General features: G+C 55.0%; 1 protein-coding gene and 1 long non-coding RNA gene across 5 annotated transcripts in view; one reads left to right on the forward strand and one right to left on the reverse strand.

Moving 5' to 3' along the window:
- PDE2A (phosphodiesterase 2A) overlaps positions 1-17,279 on the forward strand; it is an 89,004-nt gene that overhangs the window by 27,389 nt on the left and 44,336 nt on the right. Inside the window, exon 2 of one of the 4 annotated variants that reach the window (XM_006203369.2) lies at positions 9,653-9,714. The exons of the other annotated variants lie outside the window; for them this stretch is intronic. Within the exon in view, the coding sequence (XP_006203431.1) occupies positions 9,653-9,714 (62 nt within the window). The remainder of the gene's footprint in view (positions 1-9,652; positions 9,715-17,279) is intronic. 4 annotated transcript variants of the gene reach the window in all.
- LOC140698961 (uncharacterized) lies at positions 4,999-7,414 on the reverse strand. Its single transcript, XR_012076973.1, has 3 exons — positions 7,333-7,414; positions 6,477-6,633; positions 4,999-5,333 (listed from the first exon to the last, which is right to left on the reverse strand). It is a non-coding gene; the product is annotated as an uncharacterized lncRNA (long non-coding RNA).

Below are 17,279 nucleotides of genomic sequence, written 5' to 3' on the forward strand. Positions count from 1 at the left end.
GTTCCTGTAGTGGGAGGTGTCCAGGGCAGGGTAAGTCTGGGGGGGTATGTGTTTGAGTAGGATGGGCTAGACTGTGTGTGTTGGTATGCCTCCTGTGTGACATTGTGTGTTGTGTCATGTGGGGTTGTGTGTGTATCACGAGTGGGATTATTTGGGGGAATCGTGGGGGCTTGTGGTGAGTGTGAGGACTGTGAGTGTATGGCGTTACATGTCGTGTGCAGCTAGGAAGGCCGTGTTGTGGATGTGGAGTTCTAGCTGTCTGTATGACTGTTGTGTGTGTAGGGGAACTTGTGTGTCCATGGTTGTGTGTCTGTCATCGTGGGGTGGAGTGGCTGTAGGGGCAGCTTGCATGGGGGATTGTGTACACGGTTGTGTATGTTACGGGCTGTTGTGTGTAACCAGGAAAGGCCACTGTTGGGACCTGATGAAAGGTTTAACTGGATGTCTAGGTAGAGGGGAGTTAATGGGCGGGTATGGGGGAGCTGAGAGTGCCCGAGTGTGTTTGCAGCCTAGAGGACTGGCTTCAAGTCACTGTGGTACATCCTGGAGTTGCTCAGAAAATATATTAGGATCTGTATATTGGTGTTTGAGTGCCATGTGTCTGTGTGGTAGCTGTTTGTGCAACTGGGTAGGAAAGAGTGTAGCAGCCAGGCCCAGGGGTCTAAGGCAAGGACTTGTTGACTGTATGTGTGTGTGTGTGTGTGTGCTGAAGTACGTGTGGGAAGGAGGCAGAGCACAGGCAGGACTGCTGATGCTGAGGAGCTGTGTGTGCTCACAAACGTGATATTTTGGTGTGACATTAGGTCTGTGCATTATCTATGCAGGGTGTGTCTCCATGTCTGGGTGATGTGTGTGTATTGAATTTAATTGGATGTGTGTCTGTGCTTGGAGAGGTGAGTGTGGGGTGGATGAGGTGTGTGTGGGAGGTTGAGTGTGAGTGTGATGTGAAGTGTGGGTGTGTGAGCAGTGTGACTGTTCGGTGTGACATGTGGATTCTGTGATCTTTTCTCCCTGTGAGCTGTTTCTGTGTATGGTGAGCAGTGTGTGCAGGGTGTCTGGGGAGCCCAGAGTGTGTGGGGTGAGGGGTGTGGAGGGCTGAAGGTGCTGCAGGGGGTGAGGAAGCATGTGCATAAGATGTGTGGGTGAGGAACTAGGTGTGTAACGTTCAGGGTGTGGGGAATACAGCAGGTGTCTGGTAAATGTTTGTGGAGTGACGTGTGTGTGCAAGGAGGGCTTGGCTGCCATCTCATTCTTGCTTCCCTCCCAGTTAGGTCCCCAGAGATGCCCAAGCCAGGCCGCCTCTACCCTTTGCCCTTCATCCTCCTCACTTTGACCAAGGCCTTTGTCTTGGGTTTCCGGCTGAGCAAGCGCTGGACAGGCCGGCGGCGGGTGATGTCGCAGTCCAGGAACTTTTGTTCTTTTCCTTTTAGCCTGGCTCATGTGTTGGGCCAGGATGGGGGGGTGGGGGGAAGAGGATGCACGTGTCACCATGTTTACTACCACCTCACAGTGCTCTGCAGAGGGCAGGGCTCCAGGCACAGGCACTGAGTCCTGGGTAGTATCCCCAGTGGCGCCTCCTCCAAGATCAGAGGGAGCCAGACTTGGACTTGGGTGAGTTTGCCAACCATGACGTCTTAGTCCTATGTGTGGCCCAGTGCCCTTCCTGCTCATGTCATTTCTGGGGTGCTAAGCAGCCAAATGCCCTCTTCTGCAGGCTGGCCTGTCCTCTTAACCTTTTCTGGGTGATCCCCGGAAAGGTCCCTGGGCTGGGAGACTACCAGGAAGACCTTTATCTATCTCTACATTTTTGACCCCACGTTTGATGGGGAGGCTAGTGCCTGTCCTCACAGAGACCTTTATCTGAAAAACGAGGCCCAGTCACTTTTGGGGACCCTCTAATCTGATGGATCCAGTCGGAGGATCCAGGTCTTACACTCCAGAGAAAGCGATGGGGAGACCATGGTGAGTGCCCGCCAACAGGTATTCGAGAGCATGAAAGGACAGGACTCATCATGGTTGGAAGGCACAGAGACTATCAAAGGCAGTTGGAGAAGTGGCTGGGGGCAATGCTCAGCACCACATTCCAGAAGGTTATCTGAAGTGAGCAAGCTTGAGCTGAGCCTTGAAGGGGGTGTTGGACGGGCCAAGAAATGTGGCCTGAAGCTAAGGAATATTCTGGCCCAACTGGAAAAAGGGATCTTGAAGGCTGTTGATTATTCCCAAGCAATAGTGTCGGGCTTCAGACGGCCATCCCTTGCCTTCTCGAGTTTTCATGTCACCTTTTCCCATCCCGTTATCTTTGGCTGGAATCACTATCCTCATCACCCTTTTAGGCAGATCTTTCTAAATTCCATGATCCTTTCACAAATGTCTCTCATTTAACAGATGAACTCATTCTGTTGTCTGAAAGCATTTACTGAGCACCTACTATGCACCATGGGCCCTAGCAGTAACCATGTAGTCCTTACCAGGCTCCCACTTTCTGTATCTGAGAAATCCTGTCTTCCTGGCCCAGCCACACCGTCAGCACCCCCAGGCCCTGGGTAGACGGCCCTCCCTTCTGTGTTTCCCGCAGCCTGAGGTACCCTTCATGTGCTCCAGGAGTGCAACCCACAGTGCTGGGGTCTGGTTCCTGCTAAAATGCAAGCTCTTCAGAGGCTGGGCTGGGTCTGCCCGCCTCATGTGCCCTGAGCTGGATTCAGCATAGTCCAGATGCTCATATCCATCATCAAAGGTCGCTAACCCCCTGGAGGGTTGGCAGCCCAGCTGCCATCTAGGGAACCTGAGGCCCAGAGCCAGGAGGTCTTTAGGGAGCCTCCTCTTTAGACCCTCCTTTTACCAGCATTACCAGAGACCGGGAGAGGTCAGGTGACTTGTCCAGGTTTCACAGCAAGGTGGCAGGGCTGGTCCCAGAATCCGGCTCTCCTGGCTGCCAGGCTGGGCTCCGGCCCCAGCACCATGCTGCTCCCTGGCTGGCTTCCGTGCTGCCTGTGGCGGGTAAATGATTATTAATGACCCCTCTGGCAAGGAGACAGGAAACATTTCCCAACCACAGCTGGGGACCTGCTCCCTGCCAGCCCCAGCCATCCATACCCACCCTGGCCATGGTGTCAGCACTGGTGTTATCTCCATGTCTCCTTGGCCTTCTTCCCTCCTTTTGCCCATCCGACTCCCACCTCCCTTTCCACTCGAGGGTAAAGGGCAAGAAGGAACAGAGCTTTCTCTTTCATATCTGTCTCCAACCTGATTCATCTCCACCTACTCCCCTTCCCCAAACCAGCCAGAAGCAACCCCTCCTCCAGGAAGCCTTCCCTGAATGCACCTTCAGCCCCTCCAGTGGCCCTATCCTGGGCCCTGGCCACTGAATCTTTCTCATTGCAGACTCTGGTCCCACTCTGATGGCTTGCTCTGAAGGCCCTATGGCTGGCTGGGGACTTCCTGTGGCCTGTTCTCAGTTGCTCTCTTAGGATTGACTCATGGAGGATCATCCCAGATGTCTCCTCCAGGAAGTTCCCAGCCCAGCCCAGGGTTTCTCACTTCCTCTGAACACCCAGTCCTCCCTGTCCATGCCACACTGTGTACTGCCAGGCCTTCATAGGTGGACAGTTAGTGAGTACCTACTATGTGCCCAACAGAGAGGATAGGTAGAGAGAGCATGGTGTGGGCCTTAAAGTTCAGCCACACATTCCCCCAAGTCTGAGCAACAATGCATCTGTCCTCTGACAGGTAATCCGACCCAGGTACCAAGGCAGATGGTGGAGAGGTGACGGGGTAGGGGAAGGGCACAGACAAGATTGATGCTAGTAGAGTGTATGGGGAGGGCTACGCTGGAGAGAAACTCTGAGGCCATGGTGGGAAAGAGAAGGAGCCCCTAATTCAGCCTCGAGTTGGGGGAAAAGCATGTTGGGGAGCTTCCAGGAGGAAACGTATCTAGACAGAGAGCTGATGGATGAGCCAGAAGAAAGCTCTGGGCAGAGAGGAGGAGAGATGTGAATGTGAAGGCTTTCTGGTGACAGACAGAGGGAGGCAAGCATGCAGTTCCGCACTTCCAAGGAGCTGGCTCCTGGACTGCCAGAGTGGCTCAGTGGTGGGATGGGGAGTGGTGGAGGGGAGTATCAGGAGATGAGGCTGGTGAGGCTGGCAGGGGTCAAAGTGTGCAGGACTTTTACGCCATGTCAAGGAATTTGAACTTTCTCTGGAGAGAACCGGGCATGAAGGGAAGAATTGAAAGCAGGGCAGGAGCTACTCAGATCTGCCTGTTAGGAAGCTCCCTGGGCCATGGGGTGAAAAGCACATAGAAAGGGTGAGGTGGGAGGCTAGTGCAGTGTGGTCCAGATAGGGATGATGGGCTGAACAGGGAAAAACCAAAAATGGAGGGGAGGGGAGCATGGCAGTAGAAGAGGGAGCTGATCAGCTGTAGAGGTGAAGGAAGTAAGAGCGCCACCCTGGGGTCTGGGTGGAAGACTGGGTTAAGGGTAGATGCCTGGGCCGGGGCCAGGGCCCTCTAAGGAGCAGAAGGTCTCGGGACCACCTCTAGGTCAGGAGCTTTGAGGCTAAATGGAGACTGGGAGACCTGGAACCCCCCAGCCTGCTGCCTCCTGAGCTGTAACGTGGGGGACTCGGGCTCTGCCCTGGGCAAAGAGTTTTCAGAATTCCAAAATTAAAACAATCTGTGAAATGTAATATTTAATAGAATTAAAATTCAAAAATGGATGAGTACATTCCAAAATGAGTTGAAATGTAAATTTATGAAAACGCTATCACATCCAGGATGGTTCTAATGTCAACTGTAAGCCTCCACTGCTTCCCTCCTCTTTGAATTCAGCTCCCTTAAACCTGCTGCCTCTAGTGTGGCTGGACCCCTGAGGGGTTCAGGACCTTCTGGTCTCTTGTTCAGGGCACCTCCTCTGGGGATACTGACCTCTGGCTTGTGGCTTCAGATGGCAGGCATTTTGCTTTTCCTGTCCCCCACTATGAAGGACTTGTCCCCTCAAACTCTACCATCTATGGCTGTCTTTATTTGAGGAGCCTGGGTACAGAACTAGGGGAGGCGGAAGGGCAAGGGAGTTGCAGAAACAGAGGATAAGAGGGTGGAGAAATGGGGTGCCAGCTGCAAGACCCAGTAGGAGTGGGGTTGGAGGGAGAAGGGGAAGTGAACAAAGCTAAAAGAGAAGCAGCATCCTAACTTGAATACTTGTATTTCTGAATGTAAAAGTTGCACCATTTTCAGAAGCCCAGGATATTGAGGTCCCATCTTGCAATCCTGGGAGTGGACATTACTTGGTTCTCACTCTCCAGTGATCTTGGCCATTCTCTGGGCTGCATTTTCTCACCTGTAAAAGAAGGAAGTTGGGGTGGATGAGCTCTAGCTCTCAGGATGTACGGCTCTCAGGAGAATCCGGCTTTGTCAGTTTTTGGGGTTCCAGACTTCCACAACTCTCAGCTCCCAGCCAGAGCTGCGTGGATGCGTGGTTGTGTGATTCCGACGTTCTGTGACTTTAAGATGCTGAGACTCCAGGAGCTGAAGAAGCGGACATTCTGTGAATCCAGGATTCTAGGATTTGATGATTTGATGATTCAGTGATTCTAAATGGGGTTGCTGGGAAGAGCTGCAACCACCTGCCTTGTTAATCTCAATGTTTGGTTATTGAAAACATAGCAAGAAGCAATGGAGACAGCTTGGGGTGTCGGGCAGCCCCGACCCCCAGTGAGGGAGGGGAGAAGGGGCTGGGCTGGCATTAGTGGGGAGGGAGACCCTCTCAACCTGGATCGCACAGACAGTTTCTCCCGCCACAAAAGATCTGGTTTGTGTGTGCGTGCAAGATCTGCCACTCCCTAAGCTTGCAGGGTGAGGGGTCATTTCCTTCATTCCCCTGCCTCCAATCTTCAATCATTTCAGACTATCGCAGAGAGGGGACTACCCTTTCCTCCTAGCCCCTAAAAATCTCAGGAGAAATGTCGACAGTGGAGAAAGGAGAGGCCTGCTCACCCCCACCCCCTCTTTCCCTGGCAGCCCCAGCCTGAGGGGGAAAACAGGACATGAACACTTCCTGGACACAGACACGGAAATGCACGAACCCCTGCCTGTGAGGGCCCAAATACAAAGGGCCTCTGACTAGGGCAGAGGCCAGGCAGCCAGAGGGACAGTGTGGGCATCGGCCCCCCTTGAGCACAGGCCAAGGAGGGAGAACCCTGCTTGTGCCCTGAGGGTAGCTGTGAGGAGGGCTTCAGGAAGGGAAGTCTCAAGCCAGGGGGCCTGAAGAGCTGATGACTGATGGGGGGGGGGATCCCCTGAGCACAGGCCCACCGTCCGGCCCTGCACAAGGCCAGCTCATTTGTCCAGCGGCTTGCTCTCTCTTGGGTTGTGCACAGTGTCAGCTCCCACATTAGAGACAGGGAAAGAACATTCTGGCTGGAGGGAAGAATCTTGGCCATCTGGAGAGCCCGTCCTGGCTTCATCCCTCAGAACCCAGTACCATTGCCAAGTCCCAGCCTGGTGGGTTCACAGATCAAGTGACAGAGGCTAGGAGCTGGCCCAGGTCACACAGCACAGCAGGGTCTGAAACACAGCTTCCTGATTCCCAGTCCTGGGCACTCCCCATTGCCTGTGGCCCCCGCTTCCTCCTGGAGCACCTGGAGAGTAGAAATGGAGGTGGGACTCAGGTCACGGAGGCAGAGCCTCTGTCTGTCTCCCTCTGCCTTTCTCCTCCCACAGGCAGAAGGCAGGTGGGGTGGCAACAACTGCTCCCTATCATCCACAAGGCTCCATTGTCTACCACACCCTGACTTGGCTGGAGAATGGGGGCCCCAGCAGGGAATGCCTCCCCAGATGCCCACCGGAAGTGGGCCTCCCTGAGGGTTTCTCCTCTCTCTTCCTTCTGCTGTCCCACCCTTCACTCTCATCTCTGCTTCCTCTGGGCTCTCTCCCCATCCCTACAAGTCTCCATCCCTTGCTGTCTTTGTTTGTCAGTCTCTCAAAAGATTGTTAGACTTGGAAGGGCCCTAGGAGGGCATCAGGTCCATCCCTGTTACTCTTCAGACGAAGACAGTAGCTCAGAGAAGTGAAGGTCCTGTCTGAAGCTGCACAGCAAGTTGTGGCAGAGGAAGTACATGGAAGCACACTGACTTGGCATCAGGCATCTAGGGTTTAAGGACTGAATATGTCATGACCAACCCGACAGGCTTCCCTCCTCAGCCCTGAGCTCTTCTCCCTTCTTTTTCTTTGCCCTCTCCTCTGTCACTGTGCCTGCTGCCTGACTGACCGCTACCTTGGGCAGACCCTGCCTTTGGGACACAGACCAGAGTTCAGGACTCCATGACTGGGATACACACCTATGCACACATGGACACACAGACATTTGCAGTTACATACAAGTCCCAGGTGCAGACCTATATCACATAGTTTGGAGGCTGTCCTGGAACCTAGTGTTCTATTCCTGTGAGGAACCACACACCTCCTCCAGGAAGCCCCCCAGGGCCTCTCTGCAGACTGTTTCCATACCACTAGCCCCTTTGTGACAACTGAGTTCTATGAGCCTAGGTTCTTTTCTGTAACCCAAGGGCATGGCTGAGTCTCTCCCTAGTCCTGGAGCTCTTCCTTCAGTGCTCCCTCCTTCTGTCTCCAGGAGGGGCTCGGCTTCCTGTGGCTGGGTGGGGAGAGTCCTGAGGTCCCCAGAGGACAGTGGGACAATGGGAAAATGGTGACAGATGAGACATTGCATCTTCCCCGACACAGGCTCCACCCTACCCTGACATTGTGGTTGGTGTCTGGGGCACAGCCCTGGCCTGTGGACCCCTGAGGACTAGTGTCCTGGTCTGACCGCCCCCACCACCCGCCTCAATGCAGAGGTCAGAGCATCAGAGCCCTGACCCCCAGGAACAGGTCTCTAACTGGAGGCTGTGGAGTCCAGGTCCCCACAGCACCAGTAGCATATTAACAGAGTGATGTGGATTCCCAGGGCCTCTGGGTGAGGGGTGAGCTGGACCACTTTGAGTGGAAGGTAGGCAGGAGGGTGGTAAACACTGAGGCTGGGGCGGAATTATGGAGGAGCTGTGAAGGTCTACCCGAGACTCCTCTCATCCTGTCCACATTCACTGTGCTTGAAGTGAGTGATGAGGAACCAGAGGGCTCGGGGCAGGAGCCTCTCCAGGGAATGGAGTGGTGGAGGGCCTGAGGGGCAGTTAGAATCAAGTGAAACTAGCACTGCTTCCTCTCTGTGACAGGGGAAGGGGCTGTTCCGGGACAGTGTGGTGGATGGGGTGGAAAAGAAGGCTTAGGCTTGCAGACAAAAGGGATGGGCCCTGAGGTCCGGTACTTATCTCAGCCCGCGTCATTTCCTCTGCCGGACATGGCTGGGTTAGCAGGGTCATCGCACAGAGGGAAGGAACAGGTCGAGCCAGTGCACACCAGGCCCTGCAGTAGACTCAGGCACGTGGGTGGCCTTGTCATGCCCTGGGCTGCAGTCGGTCCCTCATAGAGGCTCAGCCATGGGGCCACAGTGGCCCTGGGAGATGGCCTCATCTAGACCATTGCCCCCACACAGACCCAGTCATCATGGGCAATGCTCAGGCCCAGCTGCAGACACTGCTGAGTAGGGAGACCCCACAGGACACAGGGACATGTGTGACAACCAGCCACCCTGCCATAGCCACACCACAAGCATCCACACACCAGGTGCAGCTGCTGTCACCCCTACGGTGACCCAAGGAGAAGCACAGATTCCAGCAGTCCTTGGCAGGTGTCCAGGACCTGAGTGAGAAGAAGGGGCACCAGGCAGGGAACCCGGGACCACCTCCCATGCTAGATTGGGCCCTCCCCCAAGCTCGCTGATCATCGGAGGCTGTTTATTTCCCAGCAGGGATGGGTGTCTCATCCCCCACCCCCTCCCCATCCCCATCCCTACCACACGCTTCCGAAGCTGCCAAATCAAATCAGCCCCTGAGCCTGCGCCAGGCTGGCATGGCGGCCAGCAGCTGACGGGAACGAAGCCAGGCTCAGAATATCCCGCCGCCTGTGCCTGTCCGATTCCTGGGTGCACTTGTGGGTGGGTGCAGGGAGGGACAGCAGGGCCCAGGCAATGCCTCTCGTAGTGACTGGGTTCTAGATGCCACCCTGGTGGTGGGCTCCTGAGAACAAGTGAGTGGGTCCTGGTGTGTCTGCCAGCACTAGAGGAGCTGATACGGTGCAGGATGGGGGTCTGACTGGAGCCCAGACAACTGGGCACAGGCTGGAGTTGAGGACTCACATGTATCATCCCATTTTTTTTAGGATTAGCAGCAATCCCAGCTGGGAGCCCAGCCCAGTAGCTGTCTGAGCTGGACATTACAAATCCCATTTTATAGATGGGGAAGTTGAGGCTTAGAGAAGGGAAGTGAAGGGAGAGGTGCAAAACTGGAGGGGACCTCAGAAAGAGTAAAAACATGATCATTTCCACTCCTGAGGAGCTCTGGGCTGAAAGTTGGGATCTGTTCTGAGAGTTGAGGAGCAGAGAATACACCAGAGCCAGGGTGCAATCAGGCAAGACTCCCTGGAGGAGGCGCCTGTGGGAGACAAGAGGCCCCTCCGTCTGCTGGGGCTGGAGGAGGGGGGCAGCCTGGGGAGAAGGGGATTAGGCCTGGCAGGCCTCAGCCCCTGGCCTTCTTGTCTCTGCAGCCAGCCCGGACCTCCTTGCACAGGAGCCAGTGCCCCCAGGGAGTAGAGACCACATGCTGCAGGTGAGAGCTCAGCAGAGGGAGGAGTGGGTGGGCCTGGAGGGTGGGAGGCACAGGCTGGGGGTCAGTCTGAGCATTGCCCCCACCCCTGGGAGGATTTGGGAGGCTGGAGCCGAATCCCAGCCCCACCCCCCCTAGCCTAGGATCACCCCACTCCAAGACCACCTCTCCTACCCTATTCCTGCCTGGAGTTCTCTCTCTAAGGATTCATCTTCCTCCCAAGTCACCTGGGAGTCATTTTAGACTCCATCCTTGTCCTCCCCACCTTCATCAAACAATTCCCTGTTGATTTTCTGCCCTAAGTATTTTGTGAACTCCTCTCCTATTTTTCATACCCACTGCCTGCCCCTGCTCTGGGACTGTTCATCTTTTCCCCGGATGACTCCCTGTCTACTTTCAGCTGCCCCCGTCCTCCATGTGGCCACCAGAAGGATCTTTCTAACACACAAACATGAACTTGTCACTTTTCTGCTCCAAAATTCTCCATCCTCCCCATCCCCCTGCTCCCTCTGCAGCCCCAGCCAGGTCCCAGTCCCCCTTCATCCACTCCTGCCTCCCTAGAACTACTCCTGCTTGCCTCTTCCCCTCCTCAGCTTCCCAAATCCTTCTGGGCTCAGCTCTAGCCTCCCCTCCTCTGGGAAGCCCTCCCTGCTTCTCACGCTCCCTCCTCTGAGCTCTCCTGCCCCAGCAGTCAGATGCTGGGGTATTCTGCTCTCTGTGCCATGAGCGCCCTGTTTTCTCCACTGTGTGACTCTGTATGTCTCCCACTCTGAACTGTGAGCACCTCGAGCCCGGGGATATGCCTTTGTCATTCCTGAGTCTCTCACCACCCTCCAAAGGGTGCCCGGTGACAACTCAGTGAGTGCCTTTCCTTTGAGATAACAATGATGGGTGCTGTCGCAGCCCCTGCCATGTCTTTGGTGTGTCTAATAGGAATCATCAGTGTCAGTGGGGCCTTGAGCAGCATAAATGGGGTGGGCCGGGGATGGTGAAGGTTGGCACAGAGGAGAGGGGTGTGTGAAATCGGACCAAGCAGCAAACCTAGCATGAGTCTCCTCTGTGCCCAGGCCTGGCTGCGAGAAAGGAGAGGCTGCTGCCATATCAGCCCCTCCTCTGGTCCAGGGGCTTTAGACACACTTCTCTGTTTAATCCTCACAACCTCCCCAGGAGGCAGGGGCTGTTATTATTCTCCTCTGGGGAAGCTGAGCCCCAGTGGGGTCACATGGTGAGTGAATCGGAGGGAGAGCTGAAAGTGGAGACGTGTCTCGGGCCCAGCCCTGGCCCTCCCGCTGGCCTTGGGTGAAATGGGAGTGAAGATGCCCGCACAGGGCCTGGTGCCCAGGGGGTCAGCCTGGGCTCACTGCTGGGATGTGGAGCCCAGCCCTGGGCATGTGCCTGCAGCTGGGAGCTGGGGAAGGGAGAGAGGAGGGGCCTGGAGAGTCATTATTAATTTATTTATGGCTGTGGCATTCCCCATGGGGCGGGGGCTCCCCCCAGAGCTGGGACAGATGGTGTTCCCGAGAGCCAGCAGTGTCACAGCAGCCGCTGCCACCTGCCAGGAAAGACTGGATTTGTCATCCTCCCAGGAAGCCGAGAGGGAGAGGGTTTGGAGAAGCTGAGACCCTCCTGGGTGATGGGAACTGAGCCCTGAGGGAAGGAGCCAGACCCAGGCGCCTCATTTATGCCTCTGTGCACAGTGCCTTTTGCCTAGGCCCTTGGCCCTGCCACCTGCAAATTCAAATTCTGCCCCCCTTACTAGCTCCAAGCCTTACCCTCACCATGAAGCATCCCCACACCATCCCCATTTGCTCCCTCTGCCTTTCCTTTGCCTGGGTCTTGCCGCCCTCTCCCTCAGACCTAGGATCTTAAGCTGTGAGCCCCTCAGTAGTTCTCAGCTCTGTCCTGCCCCTCAACCCCTCTGGGAAGAGAATGCTCTCTTTCTGGGTTCAGTTAGCTCTCCTTCCCGAGAGTCCAGGCCTACACTCAGCCCTGCTGGGGAGACACAGGTTGCTGCCCCCAAGGACCCCCCAACATAGAAAGGATAGGACTGGAGAGAGTAGGGACCCTAGGGTGTTGCTCAGACTATGGGGACCGCTGGAGAGAAAGAAGAGGGATGGGGAGACTGATGCCCTCTTGTCAGGGTGGAGCATGGGGAGAAATGATGGCCTCACCCCAGCTGCACCACTTCTCAGCTGTGTGACCTTGGGCCAGTCCCTTAAGCAGCCTGGGCATCAGTTTCCTCACCTGTCAAATGAGATAAGAAGCTCTATCATTAATGGACATAACTGCAGCAGAGCTGTTGGGAGAAGTTACAAAGATGGTATATGTGAGATGTCTGCCCCACAGCAGATCCTTGGAGGGAGTTGGCACCCTTTCTGCTTCCCTCAAGGGTGAGATCATTGGAGCCAGGTCTAGGCTGTGCTCCATGAGACAGGGTGCACTGGAGGGCTGGATTCATGGAGGTTCTGTGGGCGCAGCACCTGCGCTGGCAGTACGACAGCCACGAGAGCAGGGCTGCCAGCACCCATCCCCACCTAGCGGGTGTCTGTTCAGCACACCCTCTTGGGGTGGTTTCCTGGCCCCTGTGTCAGCTGGCTGGCTTGGGGGATGTGCTCTTCAGGCTCAGCCTGGAATCCTCCTTCAGTGCCAGAGCCTTTACTCTCTCTGGATGTCAGGGCTGAGGCAGTTCAAGCAGTGAGCTAAGCACAACGGGTCCATGACCTCTCTGTGCTGGCTCTCAGGGCCCAGAAGGGGGCTTAGGAGTCCCAGCTGGGACAAGGGCCAGGGGGAGAGTCAGACATGGACAAGGGAACAGGTATCCACACCAAGCACCCTCATGCTCCGCCCGGCACTGGCTCCTCTATTGCTGCCCACGGGATAAGGAAAGACCACACCCTTGGTGTGGCATTGCTGGTAGTGCCTGCTGGGCCCCATCATGTCCACCCCTCACCCCCAGACATGGCAGTGCTCACTTCCTGGACACCAGCTCTTCCCAGCCCCTCTGCCTTTGTTTGCACTGACCCCTTTCTCTGGAATGCTTTCTCTACCTACTCCCTTTTCAAGCCCCAGATTAGATATCACCTCCTTTATGAAGTCCTCTTAGATTGCTTCCTCCACCGCAGGTCAACTCAGCCTCTCCTCTTTCTTGGGCACTCGCAGCCCGCAAGCTGTGTGTGTAAGCTCCCCTGAGCTTACAGTTCAGTAACTTCTTACCCCATGGGGTTATATATCCTTTCCCACATAGTGGTAAGCACCTGGCAGGTTAGAACCTTTCTCTCTCCTGGGCCCACCTGGGGCCTGACATAGACCTGGTATATTGTAGGTGCTCAATAAATGCTTCTTGATCGAATGAGAATAGCTGTGAGGGGCTTAGAGTAGTTCTGAGAAGGGGGCATTTGCTGGATTAGGGGCAGTCTCGGAGACTTCCTGGAGGAGGTAGCCTTGGAAATTTGAAGGATGGGGAGGGTCAAGGCCATCAGCTGATGAGGCTAGAGATCGGCTAGATAGTCAGAGAGGTCCATGGTCAGCTTCTGAGAGGATCACCTGAGAGCATCAAGGACCAGCACAGAACTGGGACTGAGCACATAGAGGAGCCTGGAACAAAGACTCAGAGGGAGCTGCAGGAGGCTGGCTCCATGCTGAGACCCCACCTCCAAAAACCTCTTCGCCACCTTGGTCCTGGGCTGAAGAATTCGTGGTCTCAGAGTCTGGAGTGAAGCTGAGGCCACCAATGATAAATAAGTAGGCCCCACGTGGTGGGATAGCCATCTACAGGGGCAGGAGCCAGGGTGGTCCGGTCAGGTAGGACAGCCATGGAGTTTGGGAAAGGCTTCACAGGGGAAAGGAGCTGTTTGTGTAAGGCCATGCTGGCAGGATGCCCCCGGGTCTCCACAGGAGAAGGCCAGCATGTCAGTGGAGCGCAGGTTACTATGCAGGGAGCATTGGGGTGAGGCTGGAAGGGCCACTGCAGGCAGCATGTTTCAGGCTCATATTTAAAATTCTTCAGTAAATGCTTCTAACTGGCAGATGTGCCAGCCTCCTCCTGGATTCTGCACATCAGGAGCAAGTGGCCTTGATGATGCCCCCTGGCCCCAAGGGGGCTGCTGCCAACAAGTTGGCCATAGCATCTGGCATCCGTGGGGGCCCTGAGGCCCTGCCATCTGTCTGTGCCCACCTGTCGGGCTGCACAGGCCCGGGGTTTGTAGGGGCTTGGGGCCAGGGAGGCAGTCTCAGCTGCCACCCCAGCCTGTCTCTCTGTCTGTCCATCCATCTGTCCACACCCCTGATTGACCAAGGTCAAGGCGGAGACAGGCAGACACAGGACCTGCTATCAGAGAGGCCTCGTCTGAAGGGGGAGGCATCAAGTACCAGGGATTTACACCCCGAAGAGACACAGCTGAGCTGGGGCCAAGCTGGCGGTCAGGCCAAGGCCCAGGGGGATCCCCTTGAAGAGTTGCAATGGAGGCTCAGAGAGAGGTTGGGACTGGCTCAGAGGCGTGCAGCAGGTCTGAGGCCATGCTGGGCCCGGGGACTGGATGAGGCTCCTCTGGCTGGCCCCTCCCCCACCACCCTGCCTGGCCCTTGGCTGTAAACACAGAGAGAACAAGTTCCGTTTCCCAGGAAATATTTATCTTGGGCCGTATGGGGAGCGTGTGCTGGCCTCCGCCTGTCCTTCCTGCGGGTTGGCCTGGGGCAGGAGGTGAGGGGGTCTGGCAGCCTTGGAGAGCAATCTGGGGAGCCCTCAAAGTCAGGGCCAGGTTGGAAGTGCCCTGTGGCTCCGGCTCTGAGCAGAGTCTAAATGCTGGTGTTGGGGAGAGGAGGGAGCTGAGAGGCGTGAAACCCATAACATAACCTTACCTGCTCTCATGTTCTCATCCTGTTCTCATTCCTGTCAACCTGTCTCCTCTGGGTTCCTGCCTCCAAGCCTTTGCTCCTGTCTGCTGCCCCCACCTGGAATGCCTTTTCTCCCACTCCCTTACATCCCAGCTCTCAGCTGGCTTCCCCTGGGAAGCCGTCTTTAACTCTCTAACCCCCTAACCCTTTGTCCCGGCCTTTCCAGGTCTGTCCCTCTCCTCTGGCTCACAGCAGCTTCAGACTGAGCCCCACAGACCAGCTAAGGTCTTGTCCCAAGCTGCTCAGACTGTGCAGACAACTGTGTCCAGGTGGCCCAAGAACCCCCATTCCCAGAAGCACAGGCCTGGGGAGGGGGCAGGACCCAGAGGTCACCTCCTTTCAGTGACACAGCACAAGCCCAGGCACATGGGGGACCCAAGTTGGTCCCCTCTGGGCCCAACGAGGATGGGGGCGGGCAGAAGGGCCCAGGGTTCCTGCTGGCCAGTGGGCTCTTGGCCTTTTAGACTGTGTATCCCTGGCTGGGCCAGGCCTGACTGGGGCCCTGACAACAGGAAATCCTTGAAGGAACAAGCAGTGGCTGAGGACTCTGAGCACAACAGGAAACAGCCTTGACATGGGGCGGCAGTTCTGGCGACTGCACCCAGTGGGGTGGGGGCAGGGGAAGCTTGTGGGACCCAGGGTGATGCTGAGGGTGACGCTGAGGGTGACCCTGAGACACTGACTGTGGGGCAGCAGGTATTCTACTGTGTGGTACTGAGCTTGTGCTGTTGTGTGATACCAAGTGTGACTCCAATCATGGGACACTGTGTGGAGAGTGGGTGAGTCACTGAGGGTGACACTGAGTGTGTGACACTGAGTGATACCACGTGTGTGACACCACTTGTCCAAGACTGTGTGAGACTGTGGGTGTGTCACCAATTGTGAGACACTGTGGATACCCTGTGATACTGACTGTGTGATGCCGAGTGATAATGTGTGACACTGAGGGTGTAACACTGTGAGGATCACATACATAAACACAGACGAATGACACTGTGCAATAACACCATGTTTATGACTCAGGTGTCTGACACCAAATTGTCCATGTGGGCCCCAAGCATGTAATGAGGCTGAGTGTACAACCAAGGGTGTAACAAGGAGTGACATGAAGGGCGTGAAAGCCAGTGTGTGAGACCATGTGACCCTGAGCCTGACATTGAATGTGTGATGCTGTGTGTAATGGTTGCGTCAATGTGAAATGTGAGCACACAGCCCAGTGTATGATGCTGTCATGGGAAGACCCCAGTGGGTTCAGACAGGGAAGTGGCATGGTTCAATTTATGATTTTGAAAGCTTGCTCTGGCTGCAGAGTGTATGTGGGGGACTAGTTGGAGGGGCTGAGAGGAGACAGGTAGATAGATAAGTTAGAGGCTACTGCAGCCACCCAGGCAGGAGATGGTGGTACCTGGGGTAAGGAGACAACAGAAGAGCTGGAGAGAAATGGACAAACTTTGGAGCTATTTGGAGGTAGAAATGACAGAACTTGATGATGAATCAGAAGATGAACCAGAAGGAAAAACGGAGGATGGCTCCCAGTTTCTGGCATGAAGAAGCAAGCAATGGTTGCTGGAGGTGTTACTGAGATTGGTAAAGACTGGAGGAAGGCCAGGGTTAGTGGGATGGGGGAGGGCAAGGAGGCAGAAATTAAGAGACCTGTTTTGGATGTGAGTCAAAAATCTGAGTGAGGATAGTGGGCAGCAGAGGCCAGGCTGGGGATATATTTGAAAGTTGGGAGATGTGGCTGGTTTATTAAATCACGGACCTAGTTGGGATGTCCTACAGAGAGAACATGCGAGAGGAGAGGTGAGGACTGAGGACTGAGCCGTGAGGTGAAGAGGAGCAGCAAAGAGACAGAGGAGGAGCAGCCAGGGAGGTGGAGGAGACCAGAAGTCACAGGAGCTGGGAGGTTCAATGGGGAGGGATGCTGACTCGCTGTTAGGTAATGTGGGAATGGGGAGATGGTGCTGGGCTGGGCCACATGCACGAATCAGCCTGACAAGAATCTTGCCGGTGACAGGGTGGGTCCAGAAGCCAGATGGCTTGGGTGGGTGGTGAGTGGAGGTGAAAACAGAGTGTAGTCAGAAACCGCGGAGACCTTCAGTTGTGAAGGGATGCAGAGAAGGGGCGTGGTTGCTGCATCGAGGTGTGAGTACAATTTTTTTTGTTGTTACGGAATATTTAAAACACACATGGTAGGGAAAATAATACAATCAACTTGCCATATACCTGTCACTTAAATCTGACAGTTATTAAGATTAAGGCATATTTAGTTCATCTGTCCCTTGCCCCACCTGTTTTATTCACTTTTCTTTCTTGAAGTACTTTATTTGAAAATTTGTATTGTGGTAAAATACACACTACATAAAATTTACCACCTTAGCCATTTTAAAATGTAGAGTTCAGGGGTGTTAAGCACATTCCCATTGGTGTGCAACCGTTTTCCAGAACTTTTTTCATTTTGCAAAACTGAAACTTATGTCCATCAAATAACTCCCCTTCCCCCAGCCCCTGGCAATCACTTTTCTACTTTCTGTCTCTATGACTCTGACTATCCTAGGTACATCATGTAAGTGGACTCCTACAGTGTTTCTTTTTGTGACTGCCATTTCATTCAGCACAATGTTCTCAAGATTTATCCATGCCGTGTTGTAGCATGTATCAGAAATTCCTTCCTT

Source organism: Vicugna pacos, chromosome 10, assembly GCF_048564905.1.
Source record: "Vicugna pacos chromosome 10, VicPac4, whole genome shotgun sequence".
Taxonomy (NCBI): domain Eukaryota; kingdom Metazoa; phylum Chordata; class Mammalia; order Artiodactyla; family Camelidae; genus Vicugna; species Vicugna pacos.